The sequence below is a fragment of the Nerophis lumbriciformis genome, linkage group LG22, assembly GCF_033978685.3.
Source record: "Nerophis lumbriciformis linkage group LG22, RoL_Nlum_v2.1, whole genome shotgun sequence".
In the NCBI taxonomy this organism is placed as follows: Eukaryota; Metazoa; Chordata; class Actinopteri; order Syngnathiformes; family Syngnathidae; genus Nerophis; species Nerophis lumbriciformis.
This window is the reverse complement of record NC_084569.2, coordinates 37,654,959-37,682,951: the sequence shown is the minus strand read 5'-3', so window position 1 is coordinate 37,682,951 and position 27,993 is coordinate 37,654,959. Positions and strand designations below refer to the sequence as shown.

Below are 27,993 nucleotides of genomic sequence, written 5' to 3'. Positions count from 1 at the left end.
TTATAGTCTTTGGTATGACTCGGCCGGGATTTGAACTCACAACCTACCGATCTCAGGGCGGACACTCTAACCACTAGGCCACTGAGTACATTACTTCTATGTGTAGAAATCTTTATTTGTAATTAAATCACTTGTTTATTTTTCAACAAGTTTTTAGTTATTTTTATATCTTTTTTTCCAAATAGTTCAAGAAAGACCACTACAAATGAGCAATATTTTGCACTGTTATACAATTTAATAAATCAGAAACTGATGACATAGTGCTGCATTTTACTTCTTTATCTCTTTTTTTCAACCAAAAATGCTTTGCTCTGATTAGGGGGTACTTGAATTAAAAAAATGTTCACAGGGGGTACATCACTGAAAAAATGTTGAGAACCACTGCTCTACACCCCCCACCACCACCACCACCTCCTCATGCATGTCCCAAATTCCAAGCTGCTGTTTTGAGGCATGTTAAAAAAAATAATGCACTTAGTGACTTCAATAATAAATATGGCAGTGCCATGTTGGCATTTTTTTCCCATAACTTGAGTTGATTTATTTTGGAAAACCTTGTTACATTGTTTAATGCATCCAGCGGGGGCATCACAACAAAATTAGGCATAATAATGTGTTAATTCCACGACTGTATATATTAGTATCGGTTGATATCGGAATCGGTAATCAAGAATTGTACAATATCGGAATATCAGCAAAAAAGCCATTATCGGACATCTCTAAATACAACCCTCCCAAATATAATACACTATCTACATCCATTCATACATTAAATTACTTTAATTTATTTTAACGTAAAAAAAAAACTTTTAAAGTGTGGCGGATTTTATTTTATAGTAGTAGCAACTTCCTCTTGTTCAACTTCCTTTGTTATCACTTTATTGCACTGCGCCTGCAAGTGTTGCCGAGGCCACATGCGCGTTTACACTACAGTCTGATAAAAAAAAATCACATTTTACTTTCAGTGTTAAACAGTCAGCTGGAAAAAAAATCCGATTTGGCCCACTTTGGCCTGCAGTGTAAACGTAGACCATGTTTGGATCATGGTTTTGTTATATGACATTAAAAAAAACACAGATCTGATATTTTGACAAGGAAATTAATGTTTAAAAGCACAGATCTCTGCCTTTTCGCAGACATTTCACATGCCTGTACACCCTAGTGCAGGGGTCGGCAACCCAAAATGTTGAAAGAGCCATATTGGACCAAAAATACAAAAACACATTTGTCTGGAGCCGCAAAAAATTAAAAGCCATATTACATACAGATAGTGTACGTGTCATGAGATATAAATTGAATTAAGAGGACTTAAAGGAAACTAAATGACCTCAAATGCAGCTACAAATGAGGCATAATGATGCAATATGTACATATCGCTAGCCTAAATAGCATGTTAGCATCGATTAGCTTGCAGTCATGCAGTGACCAAATATGTCTGATTAGCACTCTACACATGTCAATAACATCGACAAAACTCACCTTTGTGCATTCATGCACAAAGTTAAAAGTTTGGTGGACAAAATGAGACAGAAAAAGGATAAAACACGTCCTAGGAAGTCGGAGAAAGTTATATATGTAAACAAACTAAGGTGAGTTCAAGGACCGCCAAAATTAGTAGGACAAAACGGCGCTCGCCAAATACTCGAATCAGTGAAGCATGTTTAGTATAAACAGTGTGATTTATAACAATTAGGGAGGTTTGTGTCATGTTTGTCCTCCTACAGAAAACATACTAAAACAAAAAATATTTTTTTCCCCTCATCTTTTTCTATTTTTCATACATTTTTGAAAAAGCTCCAGAGAGCCACTAGGGCGGCGCTAAAGATAGAGCCGTGGGTTGCCGACTCCCGCCCTAGTGAGTTGTGGTATATATTGTAGCTAGTCTTCAAAAGAAGATGATCGTGCATAACACAGCATTGTGTTACTCATATCAATAAGAAATTACTAGCTGCTTTTTAAACAAAACTCATTGGCCACAAATTTAAATGTCGGTTTAAGAGTTTGAGAACTTTGCACTTGGAAATGCGCTGAAAGGGCATTTGTTGGAGAAAGTTAGAAACTCACCAGCACAGCCAGGTCAGCTTGTGATGCACCTCCGATCATGTTGGGCACAAAACTCTTGTGGCCGGGTGCGTCTAAGATGGTAAAGTGCTTTTTGTCTGTTTCAAAGTATGCTCGGCCCACTTCCACCGTCTTGCCTTTGTCCCTCTCCTCTTGATTGGTGTCCAAGGCCCAAGACAGGTACCTGAAGAGCAGGTGAGCAGCATGTTATGATCCCTCCTATTTGTTCAATTATAATAAAAAATACTAATAATATTACCAGACATTCCGCCCAATACATTAAAGAAATTCAAGTTGGTCTGTCAAGCATCATTCCATGTTGTACTTTGAAATCAAACATATGCACTTACCAGGTTTCTCTATTCTTCTCCTTTGCTTCTCGCTCATACTTCTCTAAGGTTCTCTTATCCACCATGCCCGTAAGATACCTAAAAGGAAACAATATAGATAGCGTGATGTATTTTTTTTCACTATAATACAGTCAAGCAGAAAAAGCACCTTGGTACTTACATGATTTGTCCACCAATGGTAGACTTTCCAGCATCTAAGAGGAGGGACAATGGCATACATTTAGACACATGCGTACATTTCTAATGTTAATGAGCAGCCAGCAATGCAGAAAACATCTTCATTACTTTTGTCTTAATCCATTCACACATTTTCTGTATCGCTTAACTTTATTTGGGCCACGGGTGACCTGGAGCCTATCCCAGCTGACTTTGGGAAGCAGGCAAGGGACACCCAGACACGGCCACCAGTCAATCACAGGACATACAATTAGGGGTGTAACGGTACACAAAAATGTCGGTTCGGTACGTACCTCGGTTTAGAGGTCACCGTTTGGTTCATTTTCGAACAAAATATACATTTTTGGGTTATTTACCAAATTTGTAAACAATGGCTTTATCCTTTTAACATTGGGAACACTATAATAATTCTGCCCACTTAATCAACATTAAACTGCCTCAAGTTGTTGCTCAGATTAAATAAAATGACAAAACTTTTCTTCTACATATAAAAAGTGCAACATTAAACAGTTTCAAGTCAACTCATCATGCTTAATTTATTACAGCATTTCTGTAGTTGATTTTTAAGTTAAAGTTAAAGTACCAATGATTGTCACACACACTAGGTGTGGTGAAATGTGTCCTCTGCATTTGACCCATCCCCTTGTTCACCCCCTGGGAGGTGAGGAGAGCAGTGGGCAGCAGCGGTGGACGCGCCCGGGAATCATTTTTGGTGATTTAACCCCCAATTCCAACCCTTGATGCTGAGTGCCAAGCAGGGAGGTAATGGCTCCCATTTGTATACCGTATTTTCCGCACCATAAGCCGCCCTGGGTTATAAGCCGCGCCTTCAATGAACGGCATATTTCAAAACTTTGTCCACCTATAAGCCGCCCCGTGTTATAAGCCGCATCTAACTGCGCTAAAGGGAATGTCAAAAAAACAGTCAGATAGGTCAGTCAAACTTTAATAATATATTAAAAACCAGCGTGATGTGGGCGCGCATGGAGTCGTATATCAACATGGACGGAGCTGCGTGAAAAAAGCCACCCGGCCTCTTCGCGTAAACTTCCCTTAACCACTCGCTCATCTTTTCTTCATCCATCCATCCCTTCGAGTTAGCTTTTATGATGACGCCGGCTGGAAAGGTCTCTTTTGGCAAGGTCTTCCTTTTGAATATCACCATGGGTGGAAGTTTCTGGCCATTAGCATGGCAAGCTAGAACCACAGTGAAGGACGACTTCTCATTCCCTGTGGTGCGAATATTCACCGTACGTGCTCCCGTTGTATCCACAGTGCGGTTCACAGGAATATCAAAAGTCAGTGGAACCTCGTCCATGTTGATAATGTTCTCTGGCCGGATCTTTTTTTCAGCTATCTTGTTTTTACAATATGCACGGAAAGTAGCCAGCTTTTCTTGAAAGTCTTTAGGCAGTTGCTGTGAAATAGTAGTCCGTGTGCGGATGGAGAGATTGCGTCTTTTCATGAACCGGAAACCTGTCGCTTAGTAGGAGCCATTTTGTGGTCTTTACAGATGTAAACACACAAAGGAAATGAAACGTAATATCCGCGCGCTTCTTCTTCTTCTACGGGGGCGGGTGGTTGCTTACAGTAGAAGAAGAAGCGCTTCCTCTTCTATGGGGGCGGGTGCTTACCTTGGCGGTTGCTTGCGTAGAAGAAGAAGCGCTTCCTCTTCTACGGGGAAAAAAGATGGCGGCTGTTTACCGTAGTTGCGAGACCTAAACTTTATGAAAATGAATCTTAATATTAATCCATATATAAAGCGCACCGGGTTATAAGCCACACTGTCAGCTTTTGAGTAAATTTGTGGTTTTTAGGTGCGGCTAATAGTGCGGAAAATACGGTAGTCTGGTATGACTCGGCCGGGATTTGAACTCACAACCTACCGATCTCAGGGCGGACACTCTAACCACTAGGCCACTGAGTAGGTGTTATGTAAATGTTACCGTATTTTCCGCACTATAAGGCGCACCTAAAAACCACAAATTTTCTCAAAAGCTAACAGTGCGCCTTATAACCCGGTGCGCTTTATTACGATTCATTTTCATAAAGTTTCGATCTCGCAACTTCGGTAAACAGCCGCCATCTTTTTTCCCGGTAGAACAGGAAGCGCTTCTTCTTCTACGCAAGCAACCGCCAAGGTAAGCACCCGCCCCCATAGAACAGGAAGCGCTACCGCCCGCCCCCGGAAGAAAAAGAAGCGCGCGGATATTTCGTTTATTTCCTTTGTGTGTTTACATCTGTAAAGACCAGACTACAAAATGGCTCCTACTAAGCGACACGCTTATAACGCAGAATTTAAACTTAAGGCAATAAGTCATGCCGAAGAACACGGAAATAGAGCAGCAGCAAGAGAATATAACATAAATGAATCAATGGTGCGTAGGTGGAGGAAGCAAGAAGATGACCTGCGCCAGGTAAAGAAGACAAAACAGAGTTTCCGAGGGAACAAAGCAAGATGGCAACAGTTGGAGGACGAACTCGAACAGTGGGTTGTTGAGCAGAGAGCAGCAAGCAGAAGTGTCAGCACCATCACTATTCGAATGAAGGCAACAACGCTAGCAAGCGAACTTCACCTGGATGATTTTAAAGGTGGTGCTTCTTGGTGTTTCCGGTTTATGAAAAGACGCAATCTCTCCATCCGCACACGGACCACTATTTCACAGCAACTGCCTAACGACTTTAAAGAAAAGCTGGCTACTTTCCGTGCATATTGTAAAAACAAGATAGCGGAAAAAAAGATCCGGCCAGAGAACATTATCAACATGGACGAGGTTCCACTGACTTTTGATATTCCTGTGAACCGCACTGTTGATACAACGGGAGCACGTACGGTGAATATTCGCACCACAGGGAATGAGAAGTCGTCCTTCACTGTGGTTCTAGCTTGCCATGCTAATGGCCAGAAACTTCCTCCCATGGTGATATTCAAAAGGAAGACCTTGCCAAAAGAGACCTTTCCAGCCGGCGTCATCATAAAAGCTAACTCGAAGGGATGGATGGATGAAGAAAAGATGAGCGAGTGGTTAAGGGAAGTTTACGCGAAGAGGCCGGGTGGCTTTTTTCACGCAGCTCCGTCCATGTTGATATACGACTCTATGCGCGCCCACATCACAGATGGTGTCAAAAAACAAGTGAAGCACACAAATACAACACTCGCCGTCATTCCGGGTGGATTAACCAAAGAATTCCAACCGCTGGATATTGGTGTCAACAGGGCATTCAAATCACGACTGCGAACGGCGTGGGAACAATGGATGACCGAAGGCGAACACACCTTCACTAAGACGGGCAGACAGCGCCGGACGACATACGCCAACATTTGCCAGTGGATCGTAAATGCCTGGGCAGATATTTCGGTCACAACTGTGGTCCGAGCTTTCCGGAAGGCAGGATTCACAGAACTACTGGACAACAACAGCGACACTGACTCCGATGACTTCGACGAGACGGAGCCGGCCATTTTGGATCCCACGCTTGCGCAACTTTTCAATTCGGACACCGAAGACGAAGAATTCGAAGGATTTACGAATGAAGAATAACTTCAGAAAGTGAGCGCTATGTTTATTTTGTGTGTTGTGACATTAACGTTCGAGCAACATTATGTTGCTATTGCTCTACACCATTTTGAATTTTACTATGTTTGTGATTGCACATTTGTACATTTTGGGACAGAGTTGTTAGAACGCTGGTTTTCAATATATTATTAAAGTTTGACTGAACTATCTGACTGTTTTTTTGACATTCACTTTAGCGCAGCGTAGGCGCGGCTTATAGTCCGGGGCGGCTTATTGGTGGACAAAGTTATGAAATATGTAATTCATTGAAGGTGCGGCTAATAATCCGGTGCGCCTTATAGTGCGGAAAATACGGTATATTTTTATCAACATGTGATAGCAGGGACCCTGCCATTCAAAACTAGGCTGCTGCATTTCTAATGATTAATGTAACTATAGCTGAAAAAATGGTACAATAGCAATACGAGAGACTATTCCTCCCTGAACACCATGGAGTTCATGTAGGCTCAATGATGCAGTTACATTATTATATCAACTATCAGAGACAGAAACTCTTCATTTAACATAATGTCCTTTTTTGCTGCTTCAACACAGCTCAATCAACACAGAAAAAGGTAAAGTGAAATAACAGACAGGGCTTTGCTGTCCGTAACACACACACGCACTGCAAAATGAGCTAACGTTACGCTAAAAGCGAATTAGCCTTCACCTCAAGCCAGGACTGCGAGCGAGCTGAACTGCCTTTTATATTTCTAGAAGGTCAACGGGCTCATAGTGATGTTACTAGTAGTGGACTGGGAGGTGTTTATTATAATTTGGGGAGAGTCCGCTGCCTGATGCTTACCTGCTAAACGCTAAGCACTGACTACATGCGCTCTGAATACGCACTGTTGATTGGCTGTAACCGCTCTGAATATGCACTGCTGGTTGGCTGTTACCGCTCTGTTTGTAACCAATCAGATGGTTGTGTGGGTGGGACAATGCTGGGTGCTGTGGAGAGGACTGACAAAGACAGAGGCAGAAGGAAGCGGAGGCGGCTACTTAATATGTTCGTGTGGAAACTCGTTCGGTACACCTCCGAACCGAAACAAAACCCCCGTACCGAAACGGCTCAATACAAATACACGTACTGTTACACCTCTACATACAATACAGACAACTATTCACCCTAGGGCTAAGTGATTATATGATCACGATCATATAATTTGAGTCTAATCACGGTGATCAGCTGTTAGCATATTTTCTCAAACAAACATGGCGACAATGTCTGTTAAAAGTTAATGCAGTAGGGAAGCAACAAGGGTTGGTATTAGGGATGTGCCGATCCGATATTTGGATCAGATCGGCTGCCGATATTTGCCAAAAATTACGTATCGGCAAGGCATGGGAAAATGCCGATCCAGATCCAGTTTAAAAAAAAACTCCGGTCTGTGTTTTCCAACGTACCGATTTAAATAATACATTCCACTTTTCTGCTGCTCCCTAATTTCCGTTCCGCATTTTCCAGCACACCTTCAACACATCCACAGGTCTGTGAATTCTCACGCAGTTGCTTTTAGCTGCTGGGATTACACGACAGGCTCTTCTCACTCTTTTCTGTGTCTCCCTCTCACAGACAGCAAGTGCACCTTCTTACACACGTCACATACTGTCACGTCATACGTCACATACGTATACGTCCTCCCCGAGCAGAGAGGTAGCAGCATGGCTAACGTTAGCTGTGATGCTAGCGCAGCCGTGCGAGCAACGCTCCCTCTAAGGTGCTCGCCTGTGCAATTGCGCACTGTTTAAGCGTCCTCTGCGCATAGCAAATCTATGCCACGCACAAAATCAAATAAAAAAATAAGCGCATAACAATTTTCGACACACGGACACGACAGAGAAAACAGTTTTCGTCATCATTGTTCAAATATTGTGACGTCTGTCGAGACGCTTATCTCCATTCGGGGCCACACGCCCACACCATCAAAATGCTGAGGCAAAAATTTCCACATCAACACCGTATGAAAAAATGTGTGATTTTTTTAGTTGTGATTTCCTTCTCTGCATGAAAGTTTAAAAGTAGCATATATTAATGCAGTATGAAGAAGAATGTTTTAATGTAGACATGCAAGCCTTGAAAGAACATTTTGAAAATCAAGACTACATTTCCTGCAAATGGGTGCATTTCTACCCTATATTTTAACTTTAGATTTATTCTCATATCAAACTCTTTTGGCTGTCTTTTTGACACTTACATCCGGCGCCCCCCTCCACACCCTGGATTATAAATAATGTAAATAATTCAATGTGATCTTGTGTGATGACTGTATTATGATGATAGTATATATCTGATAGTATATATCTGTATCATGAATCAATTTAAAGTTGAAAAACTTATTGGGGTGTTACCATTTAGTGGTCAATTGTACGGAATATGTACTTCACTGTGCAACCTACTACTAAAAGTCTCAATCAATCAATCAAAACACATAGAATCATCATACTGCTGTGATTATATGCATCAAGTGTTCATTCAAGGCTAAGGCAAAATATCGAGATATATATTGTGTATCGCAATATGGCCTTAAAATATCGCAATATTAAAAAAAGGCCCTATCGCCCAGCCCTAGTTCAATGATGCCATTTCTGTTTGCCATGTATAATTTTGTCTATTTTGTGTTTATCCTTGAATAAACAGGTCAGTTTCTTGTTACCAACCATTGTGTATTATTCAAACTCCCCTAATTCAGCTGGCTAGTTGTTGTCAAGAGTACTAAAACCCTTTTCAACATGATTCTGACAACTAAGTAGGCTAAACTACTTTAAACTTTAATACATGCTCGGATAGGCCAGTATTGGTATCGGATCGGAAATGCAAAAACAATATCGGTATCGGATCAGAAGTGCAAAAACCTGGATCGGAACATCCCTAGTTGGTATAATATATATATATATATATATATATATATATATATATATATATATAACGGTTCCTGCACGGAACACTCCATTGTATTATAACATTTATTGACACCGTTATACAGACATACAATTGAAAACAATCCAGTATTTAAGTGTACTGACCTACATGCCCGATGAACACGACATTGATGTGCTCCTTCTTAGGTGCGTCTGGCTGTGGAGGTGGACCCTTGGGAAAAGGCGTTTCCTCCTCCTCCTCCATCATCTCTGACCCCGACTCTTCGGCTGCTGTTACCCCTTCTGGACCGTGGTCGCCACTGCACCCACCTCCTGGCTCTTCCTCGTTAGGTTCAGCTTCTTTCTGGTCCCATGGTTCCTCTGAGGTCATTTCTGCGTCGCCGTTCTCCATCGGAGCTGCAAAGATAAATGTTTGAGACTGTTTCATCACTTAATACACAGTTTACAATAGTCTCGTGCATGTATTTAAATAGAGCCACATACACAATATAGAATTTTTAAAAAAAAAGATGTTTGCTGATATCTACATTTAAAAATATATTCACCTTAAAAGTGAACTATATTCTATATCTCTATATATGCCTAATGAGGCCATTTTAATATATTCTTCAATCCCCTCACCTCCCAGGGGGTGATCAAGGGTGATGGGTCAAATGCAGAGAATAATTTCACCACACCGAGTGTGTGTGTGACAATCATTGGTACTTTAACTTTAATTTAATAATCCAGGATATGACTAAGGCTGAAACGACGCCTCGACGATTATGTAAATACGTCGACGCCGTTTTTGTGCGTCGACGCGTCGCATACCGTATTTCCTTGAATAGCCGCCGGGGCGCTAATTAATTTAAAACCTCTTCTCACTCCTGCGCTTACCAAAAGGCGTGGGGTAAATTTAGGCCTGCGCTTATAAATTTGAGTGATGTAAGGATACCATCATGAAAAGCACATTTAATAAAAGAAAACGTTATTATGGTCTTACCTTTACTTATGAGTCCATGCGCAGCTGCTTCTAATCAAAAGCATCGATAACTTGTTTATAGAAGTCTTCCTTATCTTTCTTCAGTTTTAAAAGTCTCGATGGAGATATTCCTTTAAGTATTACCTCCTGCTTCGATTGAAAGTCCAGTTTAGAAAACTGTTTTATTTTAGATATGTAATCCTCCATGTTAAAAGTGCAAGCAAACGATCGCTGCTCACTCTTGTGGCTTGTTGTCTTCTTCTGCAGCCGAGTAGTCGCAAGAAGGATCACTAGCGCCCTCTACCACCAGGAGGCGGGAGTCATTTAATGACTCATATTTGACACACGCAGCTACGGTATATTAATAAAACATAGCTGCTTACTGTTCTTTTTAGCATATTCAATAGCTTGGACCTTAAATCCTACTGAATAGCTCTTAATCTTCTTCCCTTTATGCGATTTCAAATGATTGAAATCAGCCTCCTCTATTTTGAAAATGATGACAGGTGAAGTGTCACTTATGACGTGACGAGTTTGACACGGCGGAAGTTCTAGACATATGCTAATTATTTTGCGAAACGAGTTTGACCCGGCGAAAATTCCAGACATGCGCTAATAAATTAATATTTATCGAAACGAGTTTGATCCGGCGTTAAGGCCAAGCATGCGCTAATTATTTTGCGAAACGAGTTTGACCCGGCAGTAATTCGAGGCATGCCAATTCAAGGAAATACGCACTTTTTTGTATTGGATGTTTATCTTTATTTTTGCACATTTTAAAGCAAAATAAGCAATACTTTTACTTTTGAAATGCTTATACTATTGCAGAATATTAAGATTTGCACCATATGTTTATTTTATATTTGCACATTAAAAAGCAAATAAAGTACTTTTAATTTTGTTAAAGGTTAAAAGTTTTAAATGTTTACATTGTTACAGAATATTTTGTCATGTTGTTGTCAATGTTGACTGAGTGGCCATACTTTTTTTTTTTTGTAAATAAAAGCTATGCCTTTTGAAAAAACTGGCCTACATTTATTTTTTCATCTTCATTTTAAATAAATAATCGGTAAAAAAAAAAAAATCTATAGATTAATCGAAAAAATAATCTATAGTTTAACCGATTAATCGAAAAAATAATCTATAGATTAATCGATAGAAAAATAATCGTTAGCTACAGCCTTAGATATGACTCACCCACAACACCAATACATCATCCCACTACCATCAGGACGCAGGTACAGAACTATCAAATTCCGGAGAGCCCGCCTCGGGAAAAGCCTTATCCCTGCGGCTATAGCCGCCCTTAACAGCAGGCCCGGCCGACCTGTCTGACAAGCCTGTAAATGTGTTGGTCATGTATGATGTCTTTTTGTTACTTTGGTTCATGATGTGTGATGTTTATTGTTTAAATGTACGGCAGTGAAAATGAATTTCCCCAACGGGGACCAATAAATCTAAATCTAATCTTATTCATAAATGTATCATAAGCTGCTTTATCTACGTCGCTTAGCCCAACAGTTAATTAGAGTGTGTTCTATCTGCTGCCATTTTCTTAGCGCATGTGACCAACTCACACAAATGTGTGCGGTTTTAAAAACACCTTCAAAAGGTTTCCTGACTACCTGCCCTGTCGTCTACAAGTTGCAGACATTGTCTGTGTATGTTTTGTGGTTAAAAAGTGCTTGTTGAGCATAAACACGTAGTTTACCTGGACCCTGGTTGGGTCTGATCTAATTAATCTCTAAGTCTGATTTGAACTTTGATCAGAGATAGTGTGACAGAAAGTCACTTGTTGGAGTTTTGCAGTTCAACTTCTGGTTAGATAACAGCAAGTTGTACAAAAAGTAGGTCAAATTGAGAGGAGGCATCCTTGTAAAACTCTAATTCTATGACTTATTGAAATTAACTTGACATCTGGCGGTCATTATTATTACACCAGTCCAGTGTAAATACCACAAGGACAGTCGGTGTTGCTGCCCGAATGTTTGCAAAACACACACGCACACACACACAACCAAACACCATGGTTAAGACACTGAAGCCAGACAGTACATACCAGTGTTTTCCGCCACCTCCATGTTGGTCCTTTTTTCAGCGGCAACTGAAAAACAACATGCTTTATTATTATTGCTATGTCTCAACTTCAGCAATACTACATAAAATGCAAATTTCCCCTCAATAAAGTTTGGGTCAGTAGTGTCAATATGAAATAGGGGAGTAAATAAAATATGTTTATGCAATTTGCTTTCCTTTACGACGCCATAACACTGAGATGTGGCGGCTAAACTGTGATTAGCGCATTTCACTCAGAATTGAATACAAAGTCTCCCTACTAACCCACCAGTGCCTCCATGCTCTACCTCAGAGAACTGCTCCTCCCCAAATCCTCCACACGACACCTCCGCTTCGGACAGGCTAACCTCCGAGGACAAAGCTACGAACAATGGGAGACCGGGCTTTCTGCTCCGCCGCTCCCAGTCTGTGGAACGCTCTCCCTGACCACCTGAGGGCACCACAGACTGTGGATGCTTTTAAAAAAAATCTTAAAAACCCGTCTTTTTAAAATAATTTTTAGATATATGTGTGCTAGTTCTAGCTATTAGGCTGTTCTAGTTTTTATTTTTTTAATACACTGTAGCACTTTGAAGCCAACTGATGGATGGCCAGGATCTTCAGCTCTCACTGGATCGGTTCGCAGCCTAGTGTGAAGCGACTGGGATGAGAATCAGCACCTCCAAGTCCGAGTCCATGGTTCTCACCCGGAAAAGGGTGGAGTGCCATCTCCAAGTTGGGGAGGAGACCCTGCCCCAAGTGGAGGAGTTCAAGTACCTAGGAGTCTTGCTCACGAGTGGGGGAAGAGTGGATGGTGAGATCGACAGGCGGATCGGTGCGGCGTCTTCAATAATGCGGACGCTGTATCGATCCATTGTGGTGAAGAAGGAGCTGAGCCGGAAGGCAAAGCTCTCAATTTACCGGTCGATCTACGTTCCCATCCTCACCTATGGTCATGAGCTTTGGGTTATGACCGAAAGGACAAGATCACGGGTACAAGCGGCCAAAATGAGTTTCCTCCCTTACAGATAGGGTGAGAAGCTCTGTCATCCGGGAGGAGCTCAGAGTAAAGCCGCTGCTCCTCCATATGGAGAGGAGCCAGATGAGGTGGTTCGGGCATCTGGTCAGGATGACACCCGAACGCCTCCCTAGGAAGGTGTTTGGGGCACGTCCGACCGGCAGGAGGCCAAGGGGAAGACCCAGGACACGTTGGGAAGACTACCGTATTTTCCGCACTATTAGCCGCACCTAAAAACCACAAATTTACTCAAAAGCTGACAGTGCGGCTTATAACCCGGTGCGCTTTATATATGGATTAATATTAAGATTAATTTTGATAAAGTTTCGGTCTCGCAACTACGGTAAACAGCCGCCATCTTTTTTCCCCGTAGAAGAGGAAGTGCTTCTTCTTCTACGCAAGCAACCGCCAAGGTAAGCACCCGCCCCCATAGAACAGGAAGCGCTTCTTCTTCTACTGTAAGCAACCACCCGCCCGCGTAGAAGAAGAAAAAGCGCGCGGATATTACCGTACGTTTCATTTCCTTTGTGTGTTTACATCTGTAAAGACCACAAAATGGCTCCTACTAAGCGACAGGGATCCGGTTCATGAAAAGACGCAATCTCTCCATCCGCACACGGATTACTATTTCACAGCAACTGCCTAAAGACTTTCAAGAAAAGCTGGCTACTTTCCGTGCATATTGTAAAAACAAGATAGCTGAAAAAAAGATCCGGCCAGAGAACATTATCAACATGGACGAGGTTCCACTGACTTTTGATATTCCTGTGAACCGCACTGTGGATACAACGGGAGCACGTACGGTGAATATTCGCACCACAGAGAATGAGAAGTCATCCTTCACTGTGGTTCTAGCTTGCCATGCTAATGGCCAGAAACTTCCACCCATGGTGATATTCAAAAGGAAGACCTTGCCAAAAGAGACCTTTCCAGCCGGCGTCATCATAAAAGCTAACTCGAAGGGATAGATGAAGAAAAGATGAGCGAGTGGTTAAGGGAAGTTTACGCGAAGAGGCCGGGTGGCTTTTTTCACGCAGCTCCGTCCATGTTGATATACGATTCCATGCGCGCCCACATCACGCTGGTTTTAATATATTATTAAAGTTTGACTGACCTATTTGACTGTTTTTTTGACATTCCTTTAGCGCAGTTAGATGCGGCTTACAACACGGGGCGGCTTATAGGTGGACAAAGTTTTGAAATATGCCGTTCATTGAAGGCGCGGCTTATAACCCAGGGCGCCTTATGGTGCGGAAAATACGGTACTAATTCTAGCTATAAGGCTGTTCTAGTTTTTATTTTTTTAATACTCTGTAGCACTTTGAAGCCAACTGATGGATGGCCAGGATCTTCAGCTCTCACTGGATCGGTTCACAGCCGAGTGTGAAGCAACTGGGATGAGAATCAGCACCTCCAAGTCCGAGTCCATGGTTCTCACCCGGAAAAGGGTGGAGTGCCATCTCCAAGTTGGGGAGGAGACCCTGCCCCAAGTGGAGGAGTTCAATACCTAGGAGTCTTGCTCACGAGTGGGGGAAGAGTGGATGGTGAGATCGACACGACAGGCGGATCCGTGCGGCGTCTTCAGTAATGCGGACGCTGTATCGATCCGTTGTGGTGAAGAAGGAGCTGATCCGGAAGGCAAAGCTCTCAATTTACCGGTCGATCTACGTTCCCATCCTCACCTATGGTCATGAGCTTTGGGTTATGACCGAAAGGACAAGATCACGGGTACAAGCGGCCGAAATTAGTTTCCTCCGCCGGGTGGTGGGTCTCTCCCTTAGAGATAGGGTGAGGAGCTCAGAGTAAAGCCGCTGCTCCTCCATATGGAGAGGAGCCAGATGAGGTGGTTCGGGCATCTGCTCAGAATGCCACCCGAACGCCTCCCTAGGGAGGTGTTTGGGGCACGTCCGACCGGCAGGAGGCCAAGGGGAGGACCCAGGACACACGTTGGGAAGACTATGTTTCCCGGCTGGCCTGGGAACGCCTCGGGATCCCCCGGGAGGAGCTGGACGAAGTGGCTCGGGAGAGGGAAGTCTGGGCTTCTCTGCTTAGGCTGTTGCCCCCGCGACCCAACCTCGGATAAGCGGAAGAAAATGGATGGATGGACGAATGGATGTAGTACTTTGAGGTTGTTCGCTCAATGTAAAGTGCTTTTAGAAATAAAATCTATTATTATTATTATTTTTTGTGTACCGTATTTTTCGGACTATAAGCCGCTCCGGCCGAAAATGCATAATAAAGAAGGAAAAAAGTCGCACTGGAGTATAAGTCGCATTTTTTGGGGAAATGTATTTGATAAAAGCCAACAACAAGAATAGACATTTGAAAGGCAATTTAAAATAAATAAAGAGTAGTGAACAACAGGCTGAATAAGTGTACGTTATATGAGGCATAAATAACCAACTGGTATGTTAACGTAACATATTATGGTAAGAGTCATTCAAATAACTATAACATATAGAACATGCTCTACGTTTACCAAACAATCTGTCACTCCTAATCGCTAAATCCCATGAAATCTTATACGTCTAGTCTCTTACGTGAATTAGATAAATAATATTATTTGATATTTTACGCCAATGTGTTAATCATTTCACACATGAGTCGCTCCTGAGTATAAGTCGCACCCCCGGCCAAACTATGAAAAAAAACGGCGACTTATAGTCGGAAAAATACGGTACTATTGAAGATCTTTACTCCTTATCAACTCTGTGGTAATATTATTTTCACAAAATACAACCAATAATACGTTAATGTTAAATCTTACTTGTGAAAAGTAATCCCCCGATTCCTATTTTCAACAGTCCGCTCATTTGAGCAGGAAAATGCTGAACCGGCATCTTTGTTTTCTACCTGCCAACTGTCAGTTTAGGCCGCTCGCCGGCTCCTCATCACCACTTCAAGATGGCGGCCCAATTTCTCGCGTCACAGCAGCCAATGCCGCGTCTACTTATAAGATGATTATGTGTAAAACTAACAGATTATACAACAGTGGTTCTTAACCTTCTTGGGAGGTACCGAACCCCACCAGTTTCATATGCGCGCATTCACCGAACCCTTCTTTAGTGAAAAATAAAATGTTTTTTTTTTCAAATTCAAGACAAAGTTATATGTTTTTGGTAACACTTTAGTATGGGGAGCATATTCTAAGTAACAAAGACTTAATTTAGAGTTATTTGGTTAGGGTTAGAGGGTTAGGGTCATAATAAGGCCAGGCCGAATAAGGCATTAATAAGTACTTAATAATGACTAGTTAAGAGCCAATATGTTACTAATTTGCATGTTAATAAGCAACTAATTAATGGTGAATATGTTCCCCATACTAAAGTGCTACCATGTTTTTTCACTGGTGCATGAACATCACCTTGTTCAAACGACAAAACCAACACGGTGCATAAACTCACAACAAATTAACACACCTGCAAATCAGTCTGACTTCTGCTGTTGTCGTATCCGTAATACGCCGATAGGGAGAAGTTTTTATTTACACGATGAGTCGGGTGTGTTTTGACCTCCGCCGAACCCGACTCACCGAACCCCTAGGGTTCGATCGAACCCAGGTTAAGAACTACTGTGCTATACGTTTACCAAACAATCTGTCACACCTAATCGCTAAATCTGATGAAATCTTATATGTCTAGTCCAGGGGTCGGCAACCCGCGGCTCCGGAGCCGCATGCGGCTCTTTGATCACTCTGATGCGGCTCAGCAGCTTACTTGCTGAACCCTCCAATTTTCCCGTGAGACTTCCGTATTTCAGTGCCTCTCGCAGAAAACTCCCGGGATTAATAATCACCGATTTTCACCCTTACGGCTATAATAAGGGCGTGCCATGATGGTACAACATTTGGCGCTCTCTACAATCTGTATTAACAGCGTGCCAGCCCAACACTTGTTATACAATATACATCTTCTGCTTGCACACGTACGTGACAGCAAGGCATACTTGGTCAACAGCCACACAGATTACCCTGACGGTGGTCATATAAAACAACTTTAACACTCTTACTAATAATGCGCCACACTTTGAACCAAAACCAAACAAGAATGACAAACACATTTCGGGAGAACATCTGCACCTTAACACAACAGAACAAACACCCAGAATCCCATGCAGCCCTGACTCTTCCGGGCTACATTATACACCCCTGCTACCACCAAACCCCGCCCCCAACCCTGCTCCCTCACACATCAACCACCCCCCTCTCTGTGCGTTGGTTGAGGTGGGCGGGGTTTGGTAGCGGGGGTGTATAATGTGTCATGGAAGAGTTAGGGCTGCATGGGATTCTGGGTATTTGTCCTGTTGTGTTTATGTTGTGTTACTGTGCAGATGTTCTCCCGAAATGTGTTTGTCATTCTTGTTTGGTGTGGGTTCACAGTGTGGCGCATTATTAGTAAGAGTGTTATAGTTTTTTTTATACCGCCACCGTCCGTGTAACCTGTGTGGTTGTTGACCAAGTAGGCCTTGCTGTCACTTACGTGAGCAAGCGGAAACACCATACAATGTGTGGCTGATCAGGCACGCTGGTTGTAGTGGGTGCTATATGCTGTACCATCACGGCACGCATAACGCTGACAAGTGCCATACATTTAAAACCCGCGTACCGCACTAGCTTTCAAATTCCATATAAAGGTGTGGGCAGCGTGTCTGAGACCCCTGGTTTAAGCATAGCACAAAGCAAAAAAAAACTTTGTATGCAGTGTTATTTCATTTAAAATTTCCCAAAAATTATGCAGCTCCCATTGTTTTCTATAATTTGCGAAACTGGTCAAAATGGCTCTTTGACTGGTAAAGGTTGCCGACCCCTGCTCTAGTCTCTTACGTGAATGAGATAAATAATATTATTTTATGATAATGTGTTAATAATTTCCCACATAAGTCGCTCCTGAGTATAAGTCGCACCCCCCAACCAAACTATGAAAAAACTGCGACTTATAGTCCGAAAACTACGGTCGTTGTCATCTTCAAAGAGGCCTTAAGCGATGATTCATATTATAACCATTAGGTCCACTCTGGCATTGCGTCATAACATCCACGTCACACTAGTGTATAAACCACGTAATAGAGACTAATAATGTTGAGTTTGCAAAAACTTACTATTATTTCACTTTTTCTATCACCCTTGTATATTTTGAAGTACAGTGCACCGTTATGCGGAATAACGGGTTTGTTTAGTCCCTGGATGTAACGGGGCGGTACTAGAGCGAAACACGCATTAGCACTCACAGCTAACATGCTAATGCCGTTTCCATGAGACAAATAACACTTCTCTATAAAAATGACAAGATCCCGCAATTTTTTTTACAAAAAAGGTGTTAACAGGAAACCTGATTTGTCTTTTTTAATACTTACAAGCATTAGACATTCCACCATTAAATAAAAGTCACCGGACACGAGCGCGTGTTAGCACGCTAGCTTCCGCCCGGTCTGCCCATAGGAAAGTGTTAGCTCTTTGCTAACAAAGCCAATGGTTCTTAACCTAGTTGGAGGTACCGAACCCCACCAGTTTCATATGCGCATTCACCCAACCCTTCTTTAGTTAAAAATAAAATGTGTTTTCTTTTCAAATTCAAGACAAAGTTATATGTTTTTGGTAACACTTTAGTATGGGGAACATATTCTAAGTAACAAAGACTTAGTTTAGAGTTTTTTGGACACTAGGGGAACATATTGTAAGTAATAAAGACTTAATTTAGAGTTACCGTATTTTCCGCACTATAAGCCGCACCTAAAAACCACAAATTTTCACAAAAGCTGACAGTGCGGCTTATAACCCGGTGCGCCTTATATATGGATTAATATAAATATTTATTTTCATAAAGTTTCGGTCTCGCAACTACGGTAAACAGCCGCCATCTTTTTTCCCCGTAGAAGAGGAAGCGCTTCTTCTTCTACTGTAAGCAACCACCCGCCCCCATAGAAGAAGAAGCCCTCGGATATTGCGTTTCATTTCATTTGTGTGTTTACATCTGTAAAGACCACAAAATGGCTCCTACTAAGCGACACGCGTATAACGCAGAATTTAAACTTAAGGCAATATTTAACCAAAGAACTCCAACCGCTCGATACTGGTGTCAACAGGGCATTTAAAGCACGACTGCGAACGGCGTGGGAACAATGGATGACCGAAGGCGAACACACCTTCACTAAGACAGGGGGACAGCGCCGGACGACATACGCCAACATCTGCCAGTGGATCGTAAATGCCTGGGCGGATATTTCGGTCACAACTGTGGTCCGAGCTTTCCGGAAGGCAGGATTCACAGAACTGCGACGAGACGGAGCCGGCCATTTTGGATCCCGTATTCGCCCAACTTTTTAATTCGGACACCGAAGGAGAAGAATTCGAGGGATTTATGAATGAAGAATAACTTCAGAAAGTGAGCGTTATGTTTATTTTGTGTGTTGTGACATTAACGTTCGGGCAACATTAAGTTATTGATGCTTATTGATTGCACATTTGCACATTACCGTACATTTTGGGAGTGAACAGAGTTGTTAGAACGCTGGTTTTTAATATATTATTAAAGTTTGACTGACCTATCTGACTGTTTTTTTGACATTCCCTTTAGCGCAGCGTAGGTGCGGCTTATAACCCGGGGCGGCTTATAGGTGGACAAAGTTTTGAAATATGCCATTCATTGAAGGTGCGGCTAATAACCCGGGGCGGCTTATAGTGCGGAAAATACGGTACACGATGAGTCGGGTGTGTCTTGACCTTCGCCGAACCCGACTCACCGAACCCCTAGGGTTCCATCGAACCCAGGTTAAGAACCACTGTGTGATACGTTTACCAAACAATATGTCACTCTTAATCACTAAATCTGATGAAATCTTATACGTCTAGTCTCTTACGTGAATGAGTTAAATAATATTATTTTATGGTAATGTGTTAATAATTTCCCACATAAGTTGCTCCTGAGTATAAGTCGCACCCTCAACCAAATTATGAAAAAAAACTGCGACTTATAGTCCGAAAACTACGGTCGTTGTCATCTTCAAAGAGGCCTTAAGCGATTATTCATATTATAACCATTAGGTCCACTCTGGCATTGCGTCATAACATCCACGTCACACTAGTGTATAAACCACGTAATAGAGACCAATAATGTCCAGTTTGCAAAAAACTTACTATTATTTCCCTTTTTCTATCACCCTTGTATATTTTGACGTGCAGTGCACCGTTATGCGGAATAACGGGTTTGTTTAGTCCCTGGATGTAACGGGGCGGTACTAGAGGGAAACCACACCGGCTAAACACGCGAGCTACTTAGCATTCGCAGCTAACATGCTAATGCCGGCTCCACGAGACAAATAACACTTCTCTATAAAAATGACAAGATCCCGCAAAAAAATATACAAAAAAAGGCGTTAACAAGAAACCCGATTTTGTCTTTTTTTTAATAATTACAAGCACTGGACATTCCACCATTAAATAAAAAGTCACCGGACACGAGCGCGTGTTAGCACGCTAGCTTCCGCCCGGTCTGTTAGCTCGCTGCTAACTAAGCTAACCGCAACGTGACAGCCACACTTACCCGCCGAGTCGTCATTCCCCGCGGGGGCTTTCGCGACGAACGTCGGGACAAATTCGGCGGCGTTCACGTTGGGCACAAAGGGCTTGGCGTTCACGTTGAACGTCTTGAAGGCGGATTCAAGTTGCCCGTCGATTGTGGCCTCCACGTCGTCCTCTTGTTCCCAACAATCGGGGGCTGTGTCTCTCTGCTCCATCCTGGCTTGTTTTTCCGTCTTTTATAGGGTGCTTCACTACACTGAGGTTAGGAGCGACGTGCCACGGGAGTGCACACCCCAAAAAAAAAAAAAGCCGGTGTCCGAGTCACACCTTTGAATGATAGGAAGCGTCCCAACTAAGGGAGGAATGTGTTCGGTCCGACCCGAGCAGCGGCCGGCTTCTAGCAGCGGAGATGCCAAAAGAGGCTCTTGGACTCAGCACTCGCAGAGACAGCCTGCTGGAGATCATGCGTCCCCTCCACCGGAAGTGCTGCGCGCAAGGACATCTGGGATATGAAGTCCGCACATTCGGATGACGTGTAGCATTTAGCAGCGCGTCAAAACACCAGAACTACATTTCCCATCTACTAGTGATTTGCCATTCAGGATAATTCATGTCTGTCCTTTAAATCTTTACCTTTTGCACTATATTCATTTGTAGGGATGTCCGATAATGACTTTTTCCCCCGATGTTGTCCAACTCTTAATTACCGATACCGATATCAACCGATACCGATATATACAGTCGTGGAATTAACACATTATTATGCCTAATTTGGACAACCAGGTATGGTGAAGATAAGGTCCTTTAAAAAATAAAAATAATAATAATAATAATAAATTAATAGAGATGTCCGATAATGTCGGCCTGCCGATAAATGTGTTAACATGTAATATCAGAAATTATCAATATCGTTTTTTTTATTATCGGTATCGTTTTTGGGTTTTTTTTATTATTGTTTTTTTTTATTAAATCAACATAAAAAACACAAGATACACTTACAATTAGTGCACCAACCCAAAAAAACCTTCCTCCCCCATTTACACTCATTCACACAAAAAGGTTGTTTCTTTCTGTTATTAATATTGTGGTTCCTACATTATATATCAATATATATCAATACAGTCTGCAAGGGATACAGTCCGTAAGCACACATGATTGGTCCACTAATAGTACTAACCTTTAACACTTAATTTGACTCATTTTCATTAATTACTAGTTTCTATGTAACTGTTTTTATATTGTTTTACTTTCTTTTTTATTCAAGAAAATGTTTTAATTTATTTATCTTATTTTATTTTATTAATTTTTTTAAAAGGACCTTTTCTTCACTAGGGATGTCCGATAATGGCTTTTTTTGCCGATATCCGATATTGTCCAACTCTTAATTACCGATACCGATATCAACCGATACTGATATATACAGTCGTGGATTTAACACATTATTATGCCTAATTTGGACAACCAGGTATGGTGAAGATAAGGTACTTTTTAAAATAATAATAAAATAAAATATTTCATTAAAATTTTCATTAATTACTAGTTTCTATGTAACTGTTTTTATATGGTTTTACTTTCTTTTTTATTCAAGAAAATGTTTTTAATTTATTTATCTTATTTTTTTTTTTTTTTTTTTTTTAAAGTATCTTATCTTCACCATACCTGGTTATGGTTATGGTTATGTCTGTCCTTTAAATCTTTACCTTTTGCACTATATTCATTTGAAGGGATGTCCGATAATGTTTTTTTCCCCCGATATTCCGATATTGTCCAACTCTTAATTACCGATACCGAGATCAACCGATACCGATATATACAGTCGTGGAATTAACACATTATTATGCCTAATTTGGACAACCAGGTATGGTGAAGATAAGGTCCTTTTTAAAAAAAATTAAAAAATAAGATAAATAAATTAAAAACATTTTCTTGAATAAAAAAGAAAGTAAAACAATGTAAAAACAGTTACATAGAAACTAGTAATTAATGAAATTGAGTAAAATTAAGAGTTAAAGGTTAGTACTATTAGTGGACCAGCAGCACGCACAATCATGTGTGCTTACGGCAGGGCCGGCCCGTGGCATAGGCCGTATAGGCAAATGCTAAGGGCGCCGTCCATCAGGGGGCGCCACGCAAGTGCCACAAATGTTGGAGAGAAAAAAAAAAAGAGAGAAAAAAAGGTGGTACTATTATTTCTAAATACAAAAAAATAATCCCACGTTAATTAAAATGCAAAGTAAAGTCTATTTAATAGAAATATTATTTGTTACCACCTCCCCCCCCCCACCCCCACCCCCGCACGGTGCGCCCCTCCCTTCCCGTATCAAGACTCTTTTTGGACGTCACCACATCAAAAAATCAACACAAGATGTCAAAACGGCCAAAACTGTCAGGTGCCCAGGGAAGAAAAAAGAGAAAAGAAGAGGAGGAGAAACGAGAAAAAGACAGAGGTAGCAGGTAGGTAACGTTAGCCTACATGAAATTATTTGTCTGTTACAGAATGTGATAGTAACCTGGCTTTTTAGCATTAAGCTAATGTTACATGATTCGGCAATTGCTAATCAATAAATAGCTAGTTCTGTTTTAACGTCAGGTTAATATTGTAGAGGGGGCTAAATTGTTATGGAAAATAATAATGTAACGTTAGGTAATTACAGTACTCCCACCTTACATTCCTCAGGGACATTTGTATTAGATCTTTTAAGCAGGTGTTTTTTGTTTACATTGTTATTGCCTTCTGGTTAGCTAATGTTTGCCCTGCAGGTAATAGTCACTTTTCCACCCCTTTATATATTAGGTATAGTTGTAAGTAAAAAAAAAAAAAAGGTCAAAGACAAAGCTATTCGGTTTCTTGTGAGTATATACACTTCACTGCCGATGTGGGGGGGGGGCGCCACCTAAAATCTTGCCTAGGGCGCCAGATTGGTTAGGGCCGGGCCTGTGGTGAAGATAAGGTCCTTTAAAAAAATAAAAAATAATAATAATAATAAATTAATAGAGATGTCCGATAATGTCGGCCTGTCGATAAATGTGTTAACATGTAATATCGGAAATTATCAATATAGGGTTTTTTTATTATCGTTATCGTTTTTTTTTTGTTTTTTTTTTGTTTTTAGATTAAATCAACATAAAAAACACAAGATACACTTACAATTAGTGCACCAACCCAAAAAAAACCCTCCCTCCCCCATTTACACTCTTTCATACTCACACAAAAAGGTTGTTTCTTTCTGTTATTAATATTGTGGTTCCTACATTATATATCAATATATATCAATACAGTCTGCAAGGGATACAGTCCGTAAGCACACATGATTGTGCGTGCTGCTGCTCCACTAATAGTACTAACTTTTAACAGTTAACTTTACTCATTTTCATTATTTACTAGTTTCTATGTAACTGTTTTTATATTGTTTTACTTTCTTTTTTTATTCAAGAAAATGTTTTAATTTATTTATCTTATTTTATTTTATTAATTTTCTTAAAAGGACCTTATCTTCACTAGGGATGTCCGATAATGGCTTTTTTGCCGATATCCGATATTCCGATATTGTCCAACTCTTAATTACCGATACCGATATCAACCGATACCGATACATGCAGTCGTGGAATTAACACATTATTATGCCTAATTTGGACAACCAGGTATGGTGAAGATAAGATACTTTTTTTTAAAATAATAAAATAAAATAAGATAAATAAATTAAAAACATTTTCTTGAATAAAAAAGAAAGTAAAACAATATAAAAACAGTTACATAGAAACTAGTGATTAATGAAAATGAGTCAAATTAACTCTTAAAGGTTAGTACTAGCATACTTGCCAACCCTCCCGAATTTTCCGGGAGACTCCCGAAATTCAGCGCCTCACCCGAAAAACTCCCGGGACAAATATTCTCCCGAAAATCTCCCGATTTTCAGCCGGAGATGGAGGCCACGCCCCCTCCAGCTCCATGCGGACCTGAGTGAGGACAGCCTTTTTTCATGACGGGAGGACAACAGGGTGACAAGAACTAAATCATCCAGACTAGAGATAAATTGTATTATTATGTTTATTTTACCTAAAAATAAATATGTTTATTAATTTAAAAAAAAAAACAACAACATTTTTTTACTATATTTTGCTAAAAACATCAAAATTAATTGTATTTTTATTTGTAGTTTTTCGTGACTCCTTATTACATCCAGGCATAGAATTATACATTAAAATAAACATATTTGAAATAATTGATTTTAAATGATCATAATAATTCATTTAAAATGACCATATTTAATTATTAAAATAATTTATTGTTTATCAACAACTTTAGCATTTTATTCATTACATTTTGAAACTCTCAGAAGCCAAGTTATGTTATATTCCTTAATATTTATTTATGCAAGTTTAAAGTATCAATTATCTAAACACAGTTTTGTTTGCATATTTTCAGGATGTAGATATCTATATAAATATATATATATATATATGTATGAAATACTTGACTTGGTGAATTCTAGCTGTCAATATACTCCTCCCCTCTTAACCACGCCCCCAACCACGCCCCGCCCCAACCCCAACCCCGACCACGCCCCACCTCCCGAAATCGGAGGTCTCAAGGTTGGCAAGTATGGTACTAGAGAGGCCGATATTATCGGCCAATAAATGCTTTAAAATGTAATATCGGAAAATATCGGCATCAAGTTTTTTTTTATTGTCGTTATCGGGGGGTTTTTATTTTTTATTTTTATTTTTTTATTAAATCAACATAAAAAACACAAGATACACTTACAATTAGTGCACCAACCCAAAAAAAACCCTCCCTCCCCCATTTACACTCATTCACACAAAAGGGTTGTTTCTTTCTGTTATTAATATTGTGGTTCCTACATTATATATCAATATATATCAATACAGTCTGCAAGGGATACAGTCCGTAAGCACACATGATTGTGCGTGCTGCTGCTCCACTAATAGTACTAACCTTTAACACTTCATTTTACTCATTTTCATTAATTACTAGTTTCTATGTAACTGTTTTTATATTGTTTTACTTTCTTTTTTATTCAAGAAAATGCTTTAATTTATTTATCTTATTTTATTTTATTAATTTTTTTAAAAGGACCTTATCTTCACTAGGGATGTCCGATAATGGCTTTTTTTGCCGATATCCGATATTGTCCAACTCTTAATTACCGATACCGATATCAACCGATACTGATATATACAGTCGTGGAATTAACACATTATTATGCCTAATTTGGACAACCAGGTATGGTGAGGATAAGGTCCTTTTTAAAATAATAATAAAATAAAATATTTCATTAAAATTTTCATTAATTACTAGTTTCTATGTAACTGTTTTTATATTATTTTACTTTCTTTTTTATTCAAGAAAATGTTTTTAATTTATTTATCTTATTTTATTTTATTATTATTTTTAAAAGTATCTTATCTTCACCATACCTGGTTATGGTTATGGTTATGTCTGTCCTTTAAATCTTTACCTTTTGCACTATATTCATTTGAAGGGATGTCCGATAATGGCTTTTTTCCCCGATAGTCCGATATTGTCCAACTCTTAATTACCGATACCGATATCAACCGATACCGATATATACAGTCGTGGAATTAACACATTATTATGCCTAATTTGGACAACCAGGTATGGTGAAGATAAGGTCCTTTAAAAAAATAAAAAATAATAATAATAATAAATTAATAGAGATGTCCGATAATGTCGGCCTGCCGATAAATGTGTTAACATGTAATATCGGAAATTATCAATATCGTTTTTTTTTTTTTATCGGTATCGTTTTTTTTATTTTATTTTTTTGTTTTTTTTAATTAAATCAACATAAAAAACACAAGATACACTTACAATTAGTGCACCAACCCAAAAAAAAACCCTCCCTCCCCCATTTACACTCATTCATACTCACACAAAAAGGTTGTTTCTTTCTGTTATTAATATTGTGGTTCCTACATTATATATCAATATATATCAATACAGTCTGCAAGGGATACAGTCCGTAAGCACACATGATTGTGCGTGCTGCTGCTCCACTAATAGTACTAACTTTTAACAGTTAATTTTACTCATTTTCATTATTTACTAGTTTCTATGTAACTGTTTTTATATTGTTTTACTTTCTTTTTTTATTCAAGAAAATGTTTTAATTTATTTATCTTATTAATTTTTTTAAAAGGACCTTTTCTTCACTAGGGATGTCCGATAATGGCTTTTTTGCCGATATCCGATATTCCGATATTGTCCAACTCTTAATTACCGATACCGATATCAACCGATACCGATATATACAGTCGTGGAATTAACACATTATTATGCCTAATTTGGACAACCAGGTATGGTGAAGATAAGATACTTTTTTTTTAAATAATAAAATAAAATAAGATAAATAAATTAAAACATTTTCTTGAATAAAAAAGAAAGTAAAACAATATAAAAACAGTTACATAGAAACTAGTAATTAATGAAAATGAGTAAAATTAACTCTTAAAGGTTAGTACTAGAGATAAATAATAAGAGACAATAAATGCTTTAAAATGTAATATCGGAAATTATCGGCATCAAGTTTTTTTTATTGTCGTTATCGGGTTTATTTTTTATTAAATCAACATAAAAACACAAGATACACTTACAATTAGTGCACCAAGCCAAAAAACCTCCCTCCCCCATTTACACTCATTCACACAAAAGGGTTGTTTCTTTCTGTTATTAATATTGTGGTTCCTACATTATATATCAATATATATCAATACAGTCTGCAAGGGATACAGTCCGTAAGCACACATGATTGTGCGTGCTGCTGCTCCACTAATAGTACTAACCTTTAACACTTCATTTTACTCATTTTCATTATTTACTAGTTTCTATGTAACTGTTTTTATATTGTTTTACTTTCTTTTTTATTCAAGAAAATGTTTTTAATTTATTTATCTTATTTTATTTTGTTATTATTTAAAAAAAGTATCTTATCTTCACCATACCTGGTTGTCCAAATTAGGCATAATAATGTGTTAATTCCACGACTGTATATATCGGTATCGGTTGATATCGGTATCAGTAACTAAGAGTTGGACAATATCGGATATCGGCAAAAAAGCCATTATCGGACATCCCTAGTGAAGATAAGGTCCTTTTAAAAAATAAAATAAAACAAAATAAGATGAATAAATTAAAACATTTTCTTGAATAAAAAAGAAAGTAAAACAATATAAAAACAGTTACATAGAAACTAGTAATTAATGAAAATGAGTAAAATGAAGTGTTAAAGGTTAGTACTATTAGTGGAGCAGCAGCACACACAATCATGTGTGCTTACGGACTGTATCCCTTGCAGACTGTATTGATATATATTGATATATAATGTAGGAACCACAATATTAATAACAGAAAGAAACAACCCTTTTGTGTGAAT

The 27,993-nt window shown here is 39.7% G+C and overlaps 1 protein-coding gene across 2 annotated transcripts in view; it reads right to left on the bottom strand.

The window, feature by feature from the left end:
* LOC133615315 (eukaryotic peptide chain release factor GTP-binding subunit ERF3A) overlaps positions 1-21,061 on the bottom strand; it is a 42,604-nt gene extending 21,543 nt beyond the window's left edge. The window contains exons 1-7 of one of the 2 annotated variants that reach the window (XM_061973829.1): positions 20,597-21,061; positions 19,862-19,870; positions 12,049-12,077; positions 9,173-9,424; positions 2,572-2,605; positions 2,412-2,489; positions 2,065-2,245 (exon numbers count right to left, since the gene is read on the bottom strand). In XM_061973829.1, coding sequence (XP_061829813.1) covers positions 2,065-2,245; positions 2,412-2,489; positions 2,572-2,605; positions 9,173-9,424; positions 12,049-12,077; positions 19,862-19,870; positions 20,597-20,793 — 780 coding nt within the window. In that variant the 5' untranslated portion in view covers positions 20,794-21,061. Of the gene's footprint in view, positions 1-2,064; positions 2,246-2,411; positions 2,490-2,571; positions 2,606-9,172; positions 9,425-12,048; positions 12,153-19,861; positions 19,871-20,596 lie in introns of those variants that run through there. The other variant, XM_061973828.1, reaches the window with a different exon arrangement.
* Positions 21,062-27,993: the final 6,932 nt, after the last annotated feature.